Source organism: Mus musculus, chromosome 3, assembly GCF_000001635.26.
Source record: "Mus musculus strain C57BL/6J chromosome 3, GRCm38.p6 C57BL/6J".
In the NCBI taxonomy this organism is placed as follows: Eukaryota; Metazoa; Chordata; class Mammalia; order Rodentia; family Muridae; genus Mus; species Mus musculus.
In genome coordinates, this window is record NC_000069.6 from 96,913,341 (window position 1) to 96,930,350 (window position 17,010).

General features: G+C 46.0%; 1 protein-coding gene across 1 annotated transcript; it reads right to left on the reverse strand.

The window, feature by feature from the left end:
- Positions 1-225: 225 nt before the first annotated feature.
- Gja8 (gap junction protein, alpha 8) lies at positions 226-12,711 on the reverse strand. Its single transcript, NM_008123.3, has 2 exons — positions 12,526-12,711; positions 226-7,010 (listed from the first exon to the last, which is right to left on the reverse strand). The coding sequence occupies exon 2, from the start codon at positions 7,002-7,004 to the stop codon at positions 5,682-5,684; it is 1,323 nt and encodes a 440-aa protein (NP_032149.1). The 5' UTR covers positions 7,005-7,010; positions 12,526-12,711; the 3' UTR covers positions 226-5,681.
- Between the last annotated feature and the right edge of the window lie 4,299 nt (positions 12,712-17,010).

The window sequence follows — 17,010 nt, forward strand, 5'->3', positions numbered from 1 at the left end:
GTGACATCATACTGGACTCAAAGTGGGTAATGGTGGATGAATGTATACAAATCAAGTAAGAAAAACCCATAAGCTAGGGCTTCTTTATCTCAGAGAGAGTTGTTAAACATTTACTAGCACACAACTCTCCCTTCCTTTCCCGGGACCCCCAACTCCAAAAGAATAATAATTAGAAACTGAGGCAGTCTTTTTACTCCATTGATAGGTCAAGAGAAAAAACAAAGGTTAAAAGTCGAGTTAGTTTTATTTGTTTTGTTAACAATCTAACGTAGTTATTAGTTCTGACACAGGAGTGGGGAGGGTTGGAAAATACAGATTGAAAAATCCCACCCATCCTCCCAGTGTGGCTGCTCATGAGGGTTTCCCAGTGATGCTAACTTTGAGTGCATCTCTTAGCTCCTCCCAGTGCGGCTAACTTTGAGTGCATCTCTTAGCTCCTTCTTTACTTATGTTTCTCAGATGGCAGGGGGCACACACAGAAGGCAAAGGAGCAAGTTCCTTTTATCTTCGGGCAAATTTCTGAATTCTTCTAGAATTTGTGTTCTGCCCTCGAAACTTCCAGAAGGCAGTAGAGACTCTAGTCTGTCCCCCTCCTCCTGCCCCTACCCTGCCCCCACCACCTGTGTGGCCACTGCCAGAGTTGAATGGCATCTTCTCCTGTCTCTGGGAGCAGCAGTGCCAAAAGCAGTGGAGACTGAGTTATCTTCTTATTTAATAGCTGAATCTAGAATTATGTTTCCTTTATCTCCTCCCTTTCCCCAAAGACATATTTATTTATACTACAATAATTTCAAGTTAGGGGAACCTCCCTGTCTCGTCTCTCATAATTTCTAGGTACACACTACATCTTACAGAACATATTTATGCTTAGAGGAGTTTTCCATTCAACCTGTCTCCCCACACTTTTTACCTAGGCTGTACCGGCTTTGGCTGGGCAATTGTTTGTGAATGATAGACATAAAGGGCTGGTCTGGAGTCAGAGGAAGAAGACTGGAAGAGGATGGAGTGGCATAAGAGCTTCTGTTGGGTTCCTGGCTCATTCTCACCCTTTGTGTGCCCTTCGTCCCCTCAGGAACTGAAGAATGGTGGTCTGCACCAGTCTTGCCCATAGCCTTCCCTGGGGCTTCAGCTGAGCAGTTCCTGTGTGCTCAAGTCAGTCTCAGAGGTTGACATATCCTTCCTTGTCTGTACATGAGCTCTGGTAAGATGAACCCCTTAGCATCACTTGCAACAGATTCTCATGGGATGAAAGCTGTTCTTGTGTGTGGTCCGATTCTTAGGCCTTCTGGATCATCCCTCATTTCACTTGCTGTCCCACAGTTCATCTGTCTCTCCGGTTAACAAGCTGTGCTTTGTTCAGGAGGGACAAGCATTGGTCCTTAAGGAGTACTTTACAATGTGATCCCTACAGTTTGGACAGCGCCTTCTTTCTTCTCTTTTTCTTTTCACATTAGTAAGTTTTTGAGAAGACAAATTAGACTTTGTAAAGGAGGGGGGCTCATATACCCTATCAACCTAGAGAAAACTGTCATAGAGAGCTGAGAAATGATAACTTGGCATCTCCAGAGTTGGAAAGAAAGAGACAGCTGCCACACCTTACAAATGTCAGTGAGTCTTGTGAGTCTCTAAGCCATCCTGATCTTCAGGAACATTTGTTCAATGCTGTGTTGGATGCATCATCTGACCAGCAAGGGCTAAAATCATGACAACCAGATAGGTCTTTTTACAAAGCCCCAGTGCTAGGGAGCACCCAAACAACATGACTGAACCTGATTCTAGGCTTCCTGGTACAGACCTCTCCCGATGGTGGAGTTACTACCGCTATCAAGCCAATGGCTCCTTCTTTTCCTCTGGGAGGAGCCTCACTCCTGTTCTCTTGATAGCCAAGGCATCTTTAATTGGTAGGACGATGTGCTCTAGGGATTTATCTAATGAGGGACTGAGTTGGAAGTAAAGCTGGACCCAATGGAATCCAGAGCATCATACTCCTGGGTCAGTCATGATTATTTGTCCCCCAAACAGAGGGCAGGGATGAGCTACAAAGAGCACAGACACACAGGTACCTCTGAAGGGACCTGACAGGAGCCCAGCGGCAGCTGAAGAAGAGATGTCGTGTAACAATCACTTAAGTAACCGCCTACCTATCCCCGGCATTATATGGAACCAAGATTTTGCTGAGTTTTTTCTGAGAAAGATGGCAGCCACCCACCTGTTCTCTATCCTGTCCTACTGCTGTTGGAGGAAGCTCTCAGGAAGTGGCGTCACAAAGCAGGCTCCAAGTGTGGTAGCCAACTCATGGGTTTCGATAACCCTGGAGGTAGCAAGGCAGTAGTGCCATTACCTGTTTGTAGACAGGAAATGGAGGTATAGAGAGGGTAAGAGGCAGTGATGACATAGCCACTAACTGGCAGAAGTAGGAAGAAAGTCCCTGTTGTTGGTGCCTGTGTCTGCTTCTTCCAACCTATATGCCTTTTTGTTGGGAAGGGCAAAAGGAAATGGCAGGATATGTGAGGCTCCAAGCAGGTGTGGGCAGGGAAGCTAGACACTGCTTCTTTCATGCGAGGGAGTAACTTGCTAGCGTCCAGCCAAGGCAAGGAGGCCAGCACCCCTCCCTCACAGCTCTGCAACTAGTTTCAAACACCACTGGCAACATCACCTTGAAACAGGATTTTGTTCTTTTTAAAATTTGGTCTTAGTTGAGGTGCCCAGCTTGAACTCTCTCAGCCTTGAGAAAGAAGGTTCTTTTTAAATGGGAAGCATAACTATAGGGTGAGAGGGCAGCCTGTGAGGGTCAAGAACACTCTGGGGTCTCAGGCTTGGGATTTGGTTACCGTTCTCATGGTACACGGCAGGGTCTGTGCCTGGATGCTATTGACTGGTGGGGTCAGATTCCAGCAGTAAGCAGAAAGTCCCGTGCCGGGCAGGTGGATGTCTCCTTCTACTCACTGTCCATTGCCTGAAACATTCCTCCACTGAAAGTTTGTTACTTTGGTTTTCTAGATACATATATAGTTAGTCCTTTTCTTTTAACTATAGATTTCCTAGGCATACTTATAAAAAAATAAAACTAAACCATTCAGTGAGTTTATCTTTGAAACTGTTATGGCTGAGAATGTGGCACCAGGCAATGAGAACTTTCAGAGGGAGGGATAGTTTCTGAAGGCTTATCCAGAGCAAATATGTTAAAATGAAGATGGTAGCCAGAAGGTTGAAAAGGACTTTCTCACCTTGGGTGATGCTGGCAGGTAGTGAGGCCAATCAAAGGGCAGTTTTGCTGGGTACCCTGGTATCCTGTTCAAGTCTCTGCCCTGTTAACTTAGTTTCTCTACTCCCTACCCATCCTTGGCATGTGGTCCATGAGGCATAGGGTTCAGGTGTGTTCAGACTCTTGACACCATGATCCCATCCTCTACAGTGTTCACACTAGAGACTCATGCATTTTAAGCACAAAAAAAGTTACAAAAGAAATCTCATAATATTTTAAGTAAGTGTGCTGGAGAGTTTTATGTCAACTTGATATAAGCTGCAGTCATTTGAGAGGAGGGATCCTCAATTGAGAAAATGCCTCCATAAGATCTGGCTGTAGGTGAACCTGTAGGACATTTTCTTAATTAGTGATTGATATGGAAGGCCCAGCCCATTGTAGGTGGTAGGCCTGGGGTCTATAAGCAAGCAAGCTGTGCGAAGCCATGAGGAGCAAGCATGACAATAAGCAGTTCCCCCTCTGTGGCTTCTGCATCAGCTCCTGCCTCCTGGTTCCTGCCCTGTTTAAATTGCTGTCTGGGTTTCCTTCAGTGATAGATGACAGTGTGGATACATAAGCCAAATAAACCCTTTCCTCCCTAGCTTGCTTTTTGATCATGGTGTTTCATCATAGCAATAGTTACACAAACTAAGACTGTACTTTTATGATTTTGTGTTGGGCTGCATGCATGGCTATCCTGGGCTGATCAGGAAGCCTCTTGCCATGAATTTCTGCCTTCTTTTTTTTTAAAATCAGATAGTTAGATATCAAGGTCACCATCGCCTGATTTTATTCATATCATCTAACATGTTTGTCTATCTGTCTATCTATATCTATCTATATCTATCTATCTATCTATCTATCTATCTATCTATCTATCTATCTATCTATCATTGCTCTATCTACTGATCTATCTATCCAACTATCATTTATCTATCTATATATCATCTGTTCTGAAAAATCGATTGATTGAGTGAAATTGTTCCCTGTGTGAAATATATACGTATACTTGATATTTTTTTCCCCTGATGGGCTCAGTGAGGTTTGTAGAAGGCTTATAGGGGATGAGGCCTATGAGAGGCCCCTCTAGTCTCTGCATCTCTTTTAGGGATACAGCTTGGACTGGGTACTGACTGAGCGTCCAGTTTGTAGGTAATAGAGTAAGACATGTTTCCCCCCTGTCACATTTCTGCTGGCAGCTTTTTGGTGCTCATTCTGTCTGAGCAATGCTTGAGAGCTGCCTCCCTCAGGAGAGGCCTATGGGCAGATATCTTCCAGTTTGGAACTTGTCCAGCTCCCAGCCTTGGTGAAAGGAGATGCAGATTTTAGGTTGACTGATGTTGGAAGAAGAGAATTTTAAAAAAGGATTTTTGTTGCTTCAGGGAAGAAAACTGCAATTGGCTTGAAAGCCTAAAAACTTTTCATTTCACAGGGAGAGGTCTGATAGCTCACTTGTTCTCTCACTGTGCTCTGGGCTGAATTCTTTCTGATACAAAGGCTCGATTGCTTTAAACCCTGGGGCACAGTGACCCAACAGAAAGGTGAGCAAGAACTCTGGGCATCTCTGGACTGATGACTTAAGACATTTCAAAGTGATAAGATGCGGTTGGGAAACCACAAAAAATAGGCCAAGACCATTAAAAAAAAAGTGAGACCAATTTCTTAGCAAATCTGGGCTCATTAATGTAAAAAACTGATATTGCAACTTACTACCACACAGGTTAAATTTGGATACATTGCATTTGGTCCGCATATTGTATTTAAAATTAACTTGTTAAAATTCCAATTATATTTTTGTTTCTCATAAAACAACAACCAAGAAAAACAAACAAACAAACAAACAAACAAACCAGATGCCCAGGCATCAAGGAAACCACTGCCTGGAAGGGGCGGGCTGTTATCCCGCTCTCCATCTTTCATGACCCTACCTCTCTCTGTCATATTACAGCATGGAAACATTTGCTATTTAAATCACTGGCCTGGGTCCTATAGGCTTTTGAGTTTGAGATCTCTCATGTAGGGTAGGTGGCGTCTGCTGGGGACGTGCTGGGGTACAGAATCTCACTGACTGAGTGAGTGAGCACGAGAGAAGATTAGGAAAAGGTTATGAGGTAATCATGATTCTGACCTGATGGGTTTCCATGGAGAATGGAGGAGGAAAGCAAAGCCCCCATCCCCACCTTCCTAACAGCAGTTGGGATAGAAGACCAGGGCAGGCATAGGAACGTCACTAGGACAGCGGGTTTACCTTGACAGCGCATACAGGTGGGAGAGGCAGTCCCCTAGTTGTACAGCGTGCATTGTTCTAGAACAGCATCTATCAAACCAGGGGTGGGGGTGGACCAAGGGACACATAAGACTCAAAGTATATTGGCACCAGCTGGGTTTATCTTGGTCTGTATTGGCTGGAGGTGGGATATCTTTCTTCTGCACCAGGTCATATGGTGAGATCATCTGACCTGGCCCTGCTGCTGGCTTTACTCAGCCTGCTCAAGGGCCGATTGTCATCGGTTGTCAGCTCCGGACAGAGTGAGGGTGCCTTCTCAGCAGACAGCCCTTGCTTGGTTACCTTTTCAGCTTGCAGCTCTTCTTTCTCATCCTCCTTCCCCACTCCAGGGGTCTCTACTCTCTCCCTGTCTGGCACTGCAACTGTCTCCTGCCCTTCTGGGGCCACCTTCTCTGCTTCTTGCTTCTTCTCTCCCACTTCCGGTTCCACAGCCTCTTCTATAGGCGGCTCTTCCCGCTCCACTTCCTGGACCCCCACCTGAGCATAAGAAGGCAGGGTTTCTTGGTAACTCCGTGACATATCTGCCAGGGGTCCTGTGCCGATCTTCTCCTCAAACTGACTAAAAGGCTTGGCCGAAAGAGGGCTGGTCTCCACCATTCCAACCTCTGTCAAAGGGAAATAGTGTGATACGATCTTCTCTTCTTCTAGAAGCTGGTAGCCCTTGGCTTTCTGGATGGAGGAAACTGCAATGGAGTGGAGGGACTTCTCAGCAATCTCCCCCAGTGGTTGCTCTACAGGCCTCTTGAAGGCAGACCGGATTCCTTTCATGCCCAGGTGGCTCATCTCCATGATGTTGAGGAAGAGTGACACAAAAGCGACTGATAACATGAAGAGGATGAAGATGGTCTTCTCAGTAGGCCGGGATACAAAGCAGTCTACCACATTGGGGCAGGGCCACCGGCTGCAGCGATAGAGGGGCAGGATGCGGAAACCATACAGGAAGTAATGGCCCACGATGAAGCCCACCTCAAAGAGGGTCTTGAAGATGATGTGGCAGACATAGGTCCTTAGCAGTGTGCCCTCCAGCCGGAACTTCTTGGTGCCTTTGCTACTGCTGCTGCTCTTCCGGATGCTGGCCTGGTCTGGGGCGATTGGTACCCTCTCACCCCCGTTGCTGCGCGACTGCTGACAGAGCTCCTCAGCTTCACGGTCCTTTCGCTTCTCCTCCATGCGAACGTGGTGTACCGCGTGCCCCACGTACATCAGCGATGGAGTGGAGACGAAGATGATCTGCAGCACCCAGAGGCGGATGTGTGAGATGGGAAAGGCCTCATCGTAGCAGACATTCTCACAGCCTGGCTGCTGGGTGTTGCATACAAAATCAGATTGCTCATCGCCCCACACAAACTCCGCTGCTGTCCCGAGGATGAGGATGCGGAAGATGAAGAGCACTGTGAGCCAGACTCTGCCGATGACAGTGGAGTGCTCATTCACCTCTTCCAAGATGTTTCCCAGGAAACTCCAGTCGCCCATTGCTCACTACCAAGGAAGCAGAAGGCAAAATCTAATTGGCCACAGTGCAACTCTGAGATGATCTCTTTCCTAGCTCTTGGAGTGACTTTCCTTTTGGAACTGATGGAACAATCATAGTATCCAACAGCTTCTATCAAGTGCCTCATCTGTGCCGACTAGTGCTAAGAGATGAAAGGGCTCTTAAAGTGTGTTTAATACTAATCTATAAAGTAGGGTTACTAACAACATCTGTCCTCATTCACCTCACATGTTGTTTGAAAGGATCCGTGAATCGGTAGCTGTAAAACTAGAATTTATTGAGATTCACTGTGGACCTGAAATAGAAAGCTACGGTAACATGAATTTAAATCAAGACCATACGTTGATGGAAGATTCATGAATCCTAATGCTGAAGGCAACCCCATATACTATGGGTACCTGGCTTCCAGCAACATTCCTATGTGAATGAAATTGTAGATAGCTGCCCTACTTTGGGCTGTTTCAGGCTAAGTAATGATCACATACTTGAAAAGAATTGGAAGAGAATGAGCATTTACTGGACACCCATTATGGACAGCCCTTTGATGTTGCATCATTTCGTTTATCTTAGTCCTGTTAGACCTTAGCTATCTGATGGTAGGGACCTGCCTATTGTAGTTACAGCTGCATAGCCAATTCCCGCACACACAGATGTGTTTGTTTGTTTCCAGCTTGCTTTCAATGTGTGAGAAAACAGGGGCTTTTGAGGCTAAACAGATGGTCTAAGATCAGGTAGCTAAATGCTAGCTAGCAGTTCTGTACCCGATCCCATAGGTTGGATTCTCAAACCATTAAGAAATACTGCCTGTGATGTGGGCTACACGTTTCTCTGACTTCTGCAGTCCTAATTTATGCTTTCTTTTCCTGGGGTTGAGAGCTGGAAACCCCTCTTAATAGTTTTACAAATTGAGGGCAGTATATTTTTATTATTACCCTTTTAAATCCCAAGAGCAGAGCGAGGGCTTTAGGAGGGGATTGCATTACAGGAAGCCCGCTAGGACACGTTCAGTGTTTCACGGAATGAATAGGCTGCAGGGTTTGTTACAGGTGGCTGTTTAAATAAGGCTAGGAATTTGTTCTGTAGGGGAAAATACTATTAAACTATATAATGCCTCTAGCATAGCAGGGGCTGACGAGAAGAGGACTGAGTCGATTGGGGGATACAAAGTGGACCACTCATTCAGAACTATGATAAAAGCAACCCTCCCGTATCAGTTTAGGTCAGTTGTCTCTCGGAGCTGACTATCTCTGGAGCTCTGGAACCCTCTCATGCCTGCCCTTAGGGCAAGGCAATGGCTCATGTTGGAGAGCTCTTCTATGGGTTTCTTCTGGACACCATCCAGAAATAAGCAGGAGGGGGCTGGAGAGATGGCTCAGAGGTTAAGAGCACTGACTGCTCTTCTGGAGGTCCTGAGTTCAAATCCCAGGAACCACATGGCGGCTCATAACCATCTGTAATGAGATCGGATGCCCTCTTCTGGTGCGTCTGAAGACAGCTACAGTGTACTTACATATAATAAATAAATCTTAAAAAAAAAAAAGAAAAAGTAAGCAGGAACTATCACAATTGGGTGGACAATCCAAGCATTAACCCCACACACAAGACAGATCCAGGGAGGCCCATTTCTTATCAAATAGTTCAACTCTAGCTTTAGTGCATTCTAACTTGATAGCTTATTATTACAGTGTCCATAATCTGGCTCTCTAAGAATAGGACATTCTGGGCTCACGTTTGGCTTTCTCCTCCCCGAGCCAGCACAATGCAGATCAAAGCCACACCTTAGTGTGGGACCTCCACCCATCACCAGGGACAGGGCCAAGAGCAATGGCTTTAAGATCTGAACCTCTCAGCTCCTGAGGAGAGACAGTTATCACCAAAATTCGGGGACCCTCGGGATTCTTCCTCCATAGCAGCAGTGAGAGGAAGAACACATAAAAGTAAGCCAGTTTATAAAATTTAGACTAAGAAAGAGAATCTGCGTCCTTTCAGCAAAATCTTGCTAGTGTATGCAACAGCTGTCTCTTGTGAGACTATGCCGGGGCCTAGCAAACACAGAAGTGGATGCTCACAGTCAGCTATTGGATGGATCACAGGACTCCCAATGGAGGAGCTAGAGAAAGTACCCAAGGAGCTAAAGGGATCTGCAACCCTATAGGTAGAACAACAATATGAACTAACCAGTACCCTGGAGCTCTTGACTCTAGCTGCATATGTATCAAAAGATGGCCTAGTCGGCCATCACTGGAAAGAGAGGCCCATTGGACACACAAACTTTATATGCCCCAGTACAGGGGAACGCCAGGGCCAAAAAAATGGGAATGGGTGGGTAAGGAAGTGGGGGGTAGGGTACGGGAATGGGTGGGTAAGGAAGTGGGGGGTAGGGTACGGGGGACTTTTGGGATAGCATTGGAAATGTAATTGAAGAAAATACGTAATAAAAAAAAAAGAAAGAGAATCTGCGAGGATATGCAAACTAGGAGGGAAAAAGGAAAGAAAAGGAAAAGGTAAGATGAGCCCAACTGGCTATCATGAATCAAAAAACAAAGGCGAACCAGCCCTTCCCACATCTGGGGCAGACCAGCCCTTCCCACACTTGGGGCAGATGGTACTTGTTTTGGGAAGCATCCTGCGTATAAATGTGTAGACCAGTGACTCTTAACGCACAGTGTCCTGATACACAGTCATGGCCCAGGGCCTTACTGACAGCCACGTCAGTCATTTCTAAATGAGAGCCAGTGCAAAGCATTCCCTGTGTAACCTATCCTGACACATTAGGCTTGTTTGGGGGCTTTGAATTTTTTTCTTATGCCTACTAAAAGTTTTGTGCCAAGTTACGGGCAACTGTAAATTGGTATAAATCATTCTATTAGCACAGCAGTGAAACAGGCCACGTCTCCTGTCAAGAAGAGAGGATCGAGAGAAGCTGGGGAAGTGTTAGGTTATTAAAATATGTTCTAGATGTATTTAGTATGTGTGTGCAGGTGTAGAGGTCAGAGAACTTTCGGGAGTGAGGGTTTTTTTTTTTCCAGATAGTTTAAAAATGTTTTAATAAAACACTAATGAACGTGTTTAGATATTAAAAGAATTGTACCAGGGAAATATACAAAAGAGAAACACATTTACATGTTACATGCGGGATTTGCTTGAGGTCATTCACCTCAACCTGCTTGATTATCACAGTAGCGAACTCTCGACAGAGAAGCACGCATGTCAGAAAAGTGTCCCCATTGAGTCAGTTATAATATCCAGGCATGTGCTTACATATAACAAGTGCTCTCAGGCCTAACAAAAATCCTGATGTTTCACAGCCACAATCTAGAAAAAAAAGTCTGTACAGTGTAAAGATAACAATCCAGTAAGTTGGCTAGTATAATAGCCCAGTAATTAATCTCAGTAGATTCATAATTTATAGGAACATGTGCTGGACAAAATTTCTAACAAAATTAGGAATGTTCAGGATAGTTGATATTGGAAAAGGAAAAGAAGTTCTCAACAAGAGAGCAGTATGAGGAGGTGTGGGGCAGGAGACAGAGGAGAGTTCTCTTCTACCATGGGGTTTCTGGTATTATCCTCAGGTCACAGGCTTGGTGGCACAACCCTTTACCTGACCTGCTGACCTCTCTTGCTGCCTTCCTCCTTTTAAATGTAAAGAAATTGTTTGAAAAAAGAAAAAAATCACTTATGTACAGGTGTTTTGTCTGTGTGTACGGTTGTGCACTACTGGTGCCTGCAGGGTCCAGAAGAGGCCATCAGTCCCCCTGGAACTGAATCTACACATGATTATGAGCATCCAAGTGTGTGCTGGGAATTAAAGCCAGGCCATCTGGAAGAGCAGCAAGTGCTCTTTCTACTGAGCCATCACTGCAGCCACTGCCCCTCCTCTTTAAATTTTTATGTGTTTGAATTGTTGTCTTTTTTTCCCTCCATTAATAAAGATTGAACTAAGCATATTCAACAACTGCTGTACGACTGAGTTACACTCCCAGCCCTGGCCTTAACCAGGAAGTCACAGGAGCAAGCTGGAGCGTGGCGAAAGCTAAGCCAGAACCATCCACTTCCGTTGTCCTCTCTATTGCATTTTGCTTGTGAACATGGAGTGAAACAGTCTAGTACAGATGGAAGATAGACTGAAGTTTATTGTCAAGCTTCAGCCCCAGGACCACAATTTATTCCTGGAAACTTCCTACTCAGGAATTGTGGGTAGAGGAGATAATTGAAGCAACAACTTAAGTCGAGTGGCCACAGCTTTCCTAACAGTGATGTACACTTAAGTACCTCCCATCAGTCCTCAGGACAAGCCATGAGCTGCACAAGTGGCTCTCATTGAGAGTAAAGATTCCTAAACATAACAAGCACAAAACAAAACAAAACAGCATATAGCTGCCAACTCCTTATTTTAAAAAGAAATGTGTCAGATCACTAAATAATGTCTACAGTCTGACTTCACCCTCGATGATTAAGGGAGACAGGCATGTCTTTATGACCACAAGACTTAAAGAGAACATGGTCTCAGAGCAAAGCCAAGTCTTGGAACAAAACACATTAAACTCGGTGGAAAGCCACCTCCTCTCCCCCATCGTTGCCGCTCTATTTCTGTCACAGGCTGACAAAATTTCTCCATGAACTAAAATGGGCAGATCTACAGTTTGAGACTCAGAGAATGGAGAATTATTTACCCCATGGCCAGGGAGGGACAATCAGAGAAGTCACAGAGTCTCTTAAAGTGTCCCAGCTGGTGGGGGGAGCTCAGATGTGAGCCCTAGTCTTCCCCACTCCAAACTCCAAGGGAATTTCTGGGGCAGCGTGGCCTTGTCCTGGGTTTGAAGAGGCTCGGAACCACGTAGACACCCATGCTTACAGGTTTCTTGAAGCATCAGTGGGTCATCCACCACTCTGCTGATAATGGGAGTATGTGTGCCTCCATCTTTGGGTGTAGAGCCATTAGACAGCAGCTCTTGCCAACAGACAACAGAAACCTGCCCCAGGGAGAGCACAGATCCTTCCTGTGCCCCGTGAATGAACTGCTTTAACATTGTAAATCCTGAGCATGGGGCTTCCCTTCTACCCACGGCACTCAACAGTTCCCACCTGCTCTGCCATCGCAGAGTTGTGAGTGGGAAAAACAAACAAACAAAACAACCCGCCTTCCCAAAAAACCCCGTAACTCATGCTCATTTCTGTCCCCCTGGATTCCTGGAAGTGCGGTCGTTCCTTCTGAAAACATAAAGACCTGAAAAATAAATCAAGAGCTGGAGTCTGAACAACTCTTTTCTCACCCAACGTATCCTAGCACTCTCCCTTCCAAACCTCTGCAAACTCTTAGGTGAACTTGAAGTTGATCTTGAAGTGCATCCTTCTCAGCCCAATGATAGACCTTGGTGACAACTTTTTTGTCTCAGAGGAAGCTATGTTTCTAGCGGGAGAGCTATGGATGGCCCTGATCATGAGTTGGAAATAAGTGAAGGGAAGGTTATAGTCTAAGGCCACCCAAGGAAAACTTGCCGTCTGAGTAGCGTCCCACGGAGAAACTGGTGCTGTCTTTCTCTCTTGCTGCTCCGCAGTAAAATGGCAACTTTGGTGTCTTTCCTTTGCCACCTAAAAGCCCACCTCCAACTTCCCTACCCCGCCCCTAATGTGCTGCACGACTGAGCAGATATGACTGGATCTGTCCTGATGGGTGGGTTTTACTGTCCAGCAATATTTTAAGCTCCCAGCCAGACAGCTTTTATGAAGGGAGGGATGTTTGGAAAACAATGGGAGAGAGAGAATGGGAGAGCTGTGCTGGGCACCAGGGGAGGAGGGTGGGGGGAAAGCTGACGTGGGAAAGCTTAGCTGGGGCTTCTGCAGGCTCTAAGCATTTCCCTCAGCTACAGACCAGTCCTTTACGACAGGAAATCTTTGGCTTCTTGCAGAGGACAGGTGTGTAGGGTATTTCCCCAGGCCTTGAAGCCATCGTCTTAGAGACTCTTGGTCATGTAGGGAGAGTAATATGTGACCTGTGTGTGACCTTGTGCTTCAAGTTACACTGAATGAGAGTGATTGGTTCCCTTCAAAGGGTTACATTTCATCCTCCATTGGGGTTTGATCTTATGACACAACACCTTTAATATGCAGCCTCCCTGATGACTCTGGTCCTAGAAACAGTGGAGTGCTGAATATAGTTCTCAGCCCCAGGTGTGAGATACATGCCCCAGGTGTGAGATACATACCCCAGGTGTGAAATACATGCCCCAGGATCAAGGGAACCCCAGAAGACCGCTCCCCAAACAACACAGGTTCTTGCTATTGTTCTTGGCTGCCAACCAGAACTAGAGCCTACATTTACACTACAGAAGACACCATTGGTTGTAAGGTAGGTAGAGAACAGGTGGGCACCGAGCTAGAATTGTTTCCATGTTGGCTATCAATCAAATCACAGGAGAATGCGAAGCAGGATGCTATATGAGAAAGACCACAGTTGATCTTGCCCAGTTCTAAATCCTATGAAACAAAAGTTCAACCTGCTGAACTAAACAGGCCTGCCCTCACCTGTACAACAGTGGCTTCACTGTGCTGGATAACCAAATGCCTTCTGATTGGAGTGTTGTGGTGGTGGGGGGAAACGATCCATTCCTGGTACTTTAAGCCCAGATAGACTGAGGTCTAGGGAGACTGCCAACACCAATGGGGAACTTATTACTGATTAGCTTCTATCCATAGATCTAGAGAAGCATCTCACTGTAAGCAACATTGGTGAGTGTAGAGACCCAAGGCATCCCAAGATGCTGAGAATAAACAACGGTTGTCGGCCCAGCCTAAACAAGACTAATATACCATCCCCTCCAAGGCTCGGGGAACACTGAAAAAGAGAGGACCAGAAGTATGTGAACCACGAGATACAGTAAAGGACTATAAATCACCTTTCTTTAGACTCAATACAACTGCTGTCATTATTAAACTCTCAGCAACTGTAGCTGCCTGCACTGGGCCCTCATAAGACTGCCCCTAGCAACTGTCAGTCAAGGAAGGAGGAGGAGCTATGCAGTTCTACCTCTTCCTCCTGAACTATTGGCTACCGATAGCTTCTGATAGAGGAGAGACCACTCGCTCTCTCTGCTGTGTACCCTCTGCTGAGCTCACCAGGCTCCAACAGGTGCACCAACCCATGGCCATATGCACAGCCCTGGTTCATCTCAGCAGGTCACAAAACAAAAGGAATAGTCAAGAATAGGGGGGAGAGATTTGGGGGGAGGAGGGGTGTGGGAGAGATGATAGGGAGGTAGGGATGAGAGTGGTCAGTATGTGTTGTGTACATGTGTGTAATTGCCTCAAAACAAATTTAATAAATAAAAAAGTAAGTTTTGGACTCTAGAGAGCTTGGGTATCATTTGTCAGTTTTGTATCATTTCTCACAGTTACAAGTATCTTTGAGGAGCTGTGGCTGAGTATGGGCATCATGCAGGGTTAAGCACTTTCTGTAAATGGTGGCGTGAGGTTTGGCTCATCAAGAGGCTCTTGGATGGAGTATCACTGTAGACCCATAAAGAACAACATTGGGAGGCCACCTTGGAGGGCACAGACGTGTTGTCTGAGATCCACACATTTTCCACTGTCTGGGACTCTTACACAGCTGTAAAAGTGGCTGCTTTGCCCATGTTTTCCCAATGAAAGACTTAAAACAATTTATTTTCTTTTTAATAGTGTGTGTGTATGTGTGTGTGTGTAGGTATGCTTATGTGTGAGAGTAGGTGCCTATAGAGTCCAGAAGAGGGCACAGGAGCCCGTGGGCTGGATTCCAGGTTTCCTGGCATGGGAGCTGGGAGCGGGTTTTGAATCCTCTGCAAGAGCAGTGTGTGCTCTTAACCACCAAGCTCACTTTGTAGTTGTTGCGATTGTTTAATTCAATTTTCTTGGTTTTGTTTATGTTTTGTTTTGATACATAGTTTACCTTGATTGTCCAGGCTGGCCTCAGATGGCTCTTCTCCTGCGTCGGCCTCCCAGGCAGCTGGGATCACAGGCACGCACCATTGTTTGTGACTAAACTTTGGGATATTTCATTCCACGAATTTACTAGTGGAAATAATAGGGCAAAAATAGTTGGTATTTGGAATCTTACAAGGAAATAACGATACAATTATTTGTGTTTACTCAACCAAGCACAACTTAAGGGTGCAGCAGGCATCCTCAAAGCCGAGGGCTTGCTCGCCGCCTCCCTTCCACTTCTGCTGTTCCTCGTGTTTTCTGTGGCCACGGACATATTTCATTGCAGTGAGAGCGGTGTGAGGGAGATGGAAATCAGCCTGTGTGAGTCACGAGGTCCACTTTCATTAAAATGTTCAGTAACCCACAGCCTTCTTTACATCTCTGATTTCTTCTGAACTCTCAAGTTTTGAGGCCTGCATGCACTTGGACAGCGTCTCTCCAGGAAATGCTCATGGACAGGAGGTGGTGGAGACTGTTCCATCTCCGCGAGGTGGGCGGGCAGAGGTGGGAGGGGAGGAAGGTGGTCCTTTTGAGAATATTTGCTTACGTGATCATCCCGAAACAACCTTGTCTTCACAATGATCTCCGAGATCCAGGGGTGACCGTATGACCTTGGCTAATGTGATGGGTGATATCAAGTGACATTTTGTGAGAGGATGATTGTGGAGGGTATGTTTGGGGGCAGACAGACAGAGTGACAAATGGCTCTGATCACAGTCTAGGTTTGGATGCACCTTCCTTCCGTTCTCTCTTCTTTTCCCTCTTCCCTCCTACCTTCTCTCTAAAATCCCTCCCCTCCCTTGCTCTCTCCTCTCTTCCCCTTCCTTGTCCTTCTCTTCATTTTCTTTAAGACAGGTCTCTTCTATAGCCCAGGTTGCCCAGAACCCATTGCGTTGCCCATGCTGGCCTTGAACTTATAAGGACACTGACACCGCACACTGAGCCCTGTGGTTAAAGTCCCTGTCTGGCTAGCTTCTAATTTAGCACCTTCTTTGCTTCTTTGCTTGGCTGACACAGAACACTCTACTAACAAGGCCCAGTTAGTTGCTGGTTTTGGGTTTTGTTTGTTTGTTTGTTTTCTGTTCTGTTCGCTTTTGAGAAAAGGTCTTACTTGCTACGTAGCCCAGGCTGGCCTCAGCATCCCCATGTACTATGATGCTGTGTACCACCATTCCTGGATAGCAAATTTTTGTCTTCAGTTCTATTTGCAGCTAAAAATCCCTTTAAAACATTAGCGCCAAATCTTGTACTTCCAGAGACAAGTTTGGAAAGAGCTGGGGAGTGAGGCTCATCCTAGCCTTGCCGAGAAAGGAGGTGTCTATTCTTACCAGGAACCAGAATTGGTCTTGTAGGTCCTTCAGTGGGAAATGAAAAGTCTTCTCACGGAGGTTGAACTGCTTTGTGTGTGTGTGTGTGTGTGTGTGTGTGTGTGTGTGTGTGTGGTTGTGTGTGTGTGTGTGTTTCTTCTTCTCTTTCTCTCGTAAGACAAAGTCTTACTGTTTAGCCTTGGCTGGCTGGAAGCAGCTCGCTAAGAAGACCAGAGAGTCCTCTAAGTCACAGGGACCCGTCCGATTACCTCTGCCTGCTGAGTTCTGGGATGAAACGTGTGAGCCACTACCGTTGGCATTATTTGATCTCTAAATCTCGAAACACCAGAAATAATCATAATTTAAAGGCAAATCTCAACTTAAGTCACATCAGTAGCAAAGCTCTGTTGGCAGAAGCAGGTGGCAGAAAGACGTAGGGACCCTGAGGAAGCTACTCTCAGTCTGTCCCTTTGCAGCCTGGGAATCGAAGACGAACAATCTCTCAGCTTCTGCTGCGTGCAAGGGCGTGTGGAGCCCCAAGAATCACCTCACAGGGCTGTGCGCAAAGTGGGTCACTTCCCTGAAAATGTCTTCGTGACTTAGGGAGCAGTGTTGGGACACTTACACACATGTCGGCTGAAGACCTATGAGGTTGAGTGAGATTGGGAGGGTTGGTGGGGGAGGGTAGTGCTCAGAAAGATGTAACTGACAAGGTGAT

Bases quoted from the DNA above. Each gene is read 5' to 3' on its own strand.
- Gja8 (NM_008123.3), bottom strand. From the start codon at position 7,004: ATGGGCGACTGGAGTTTCCTGGGAAACATCTTGGAAGAGGTGAATGAG.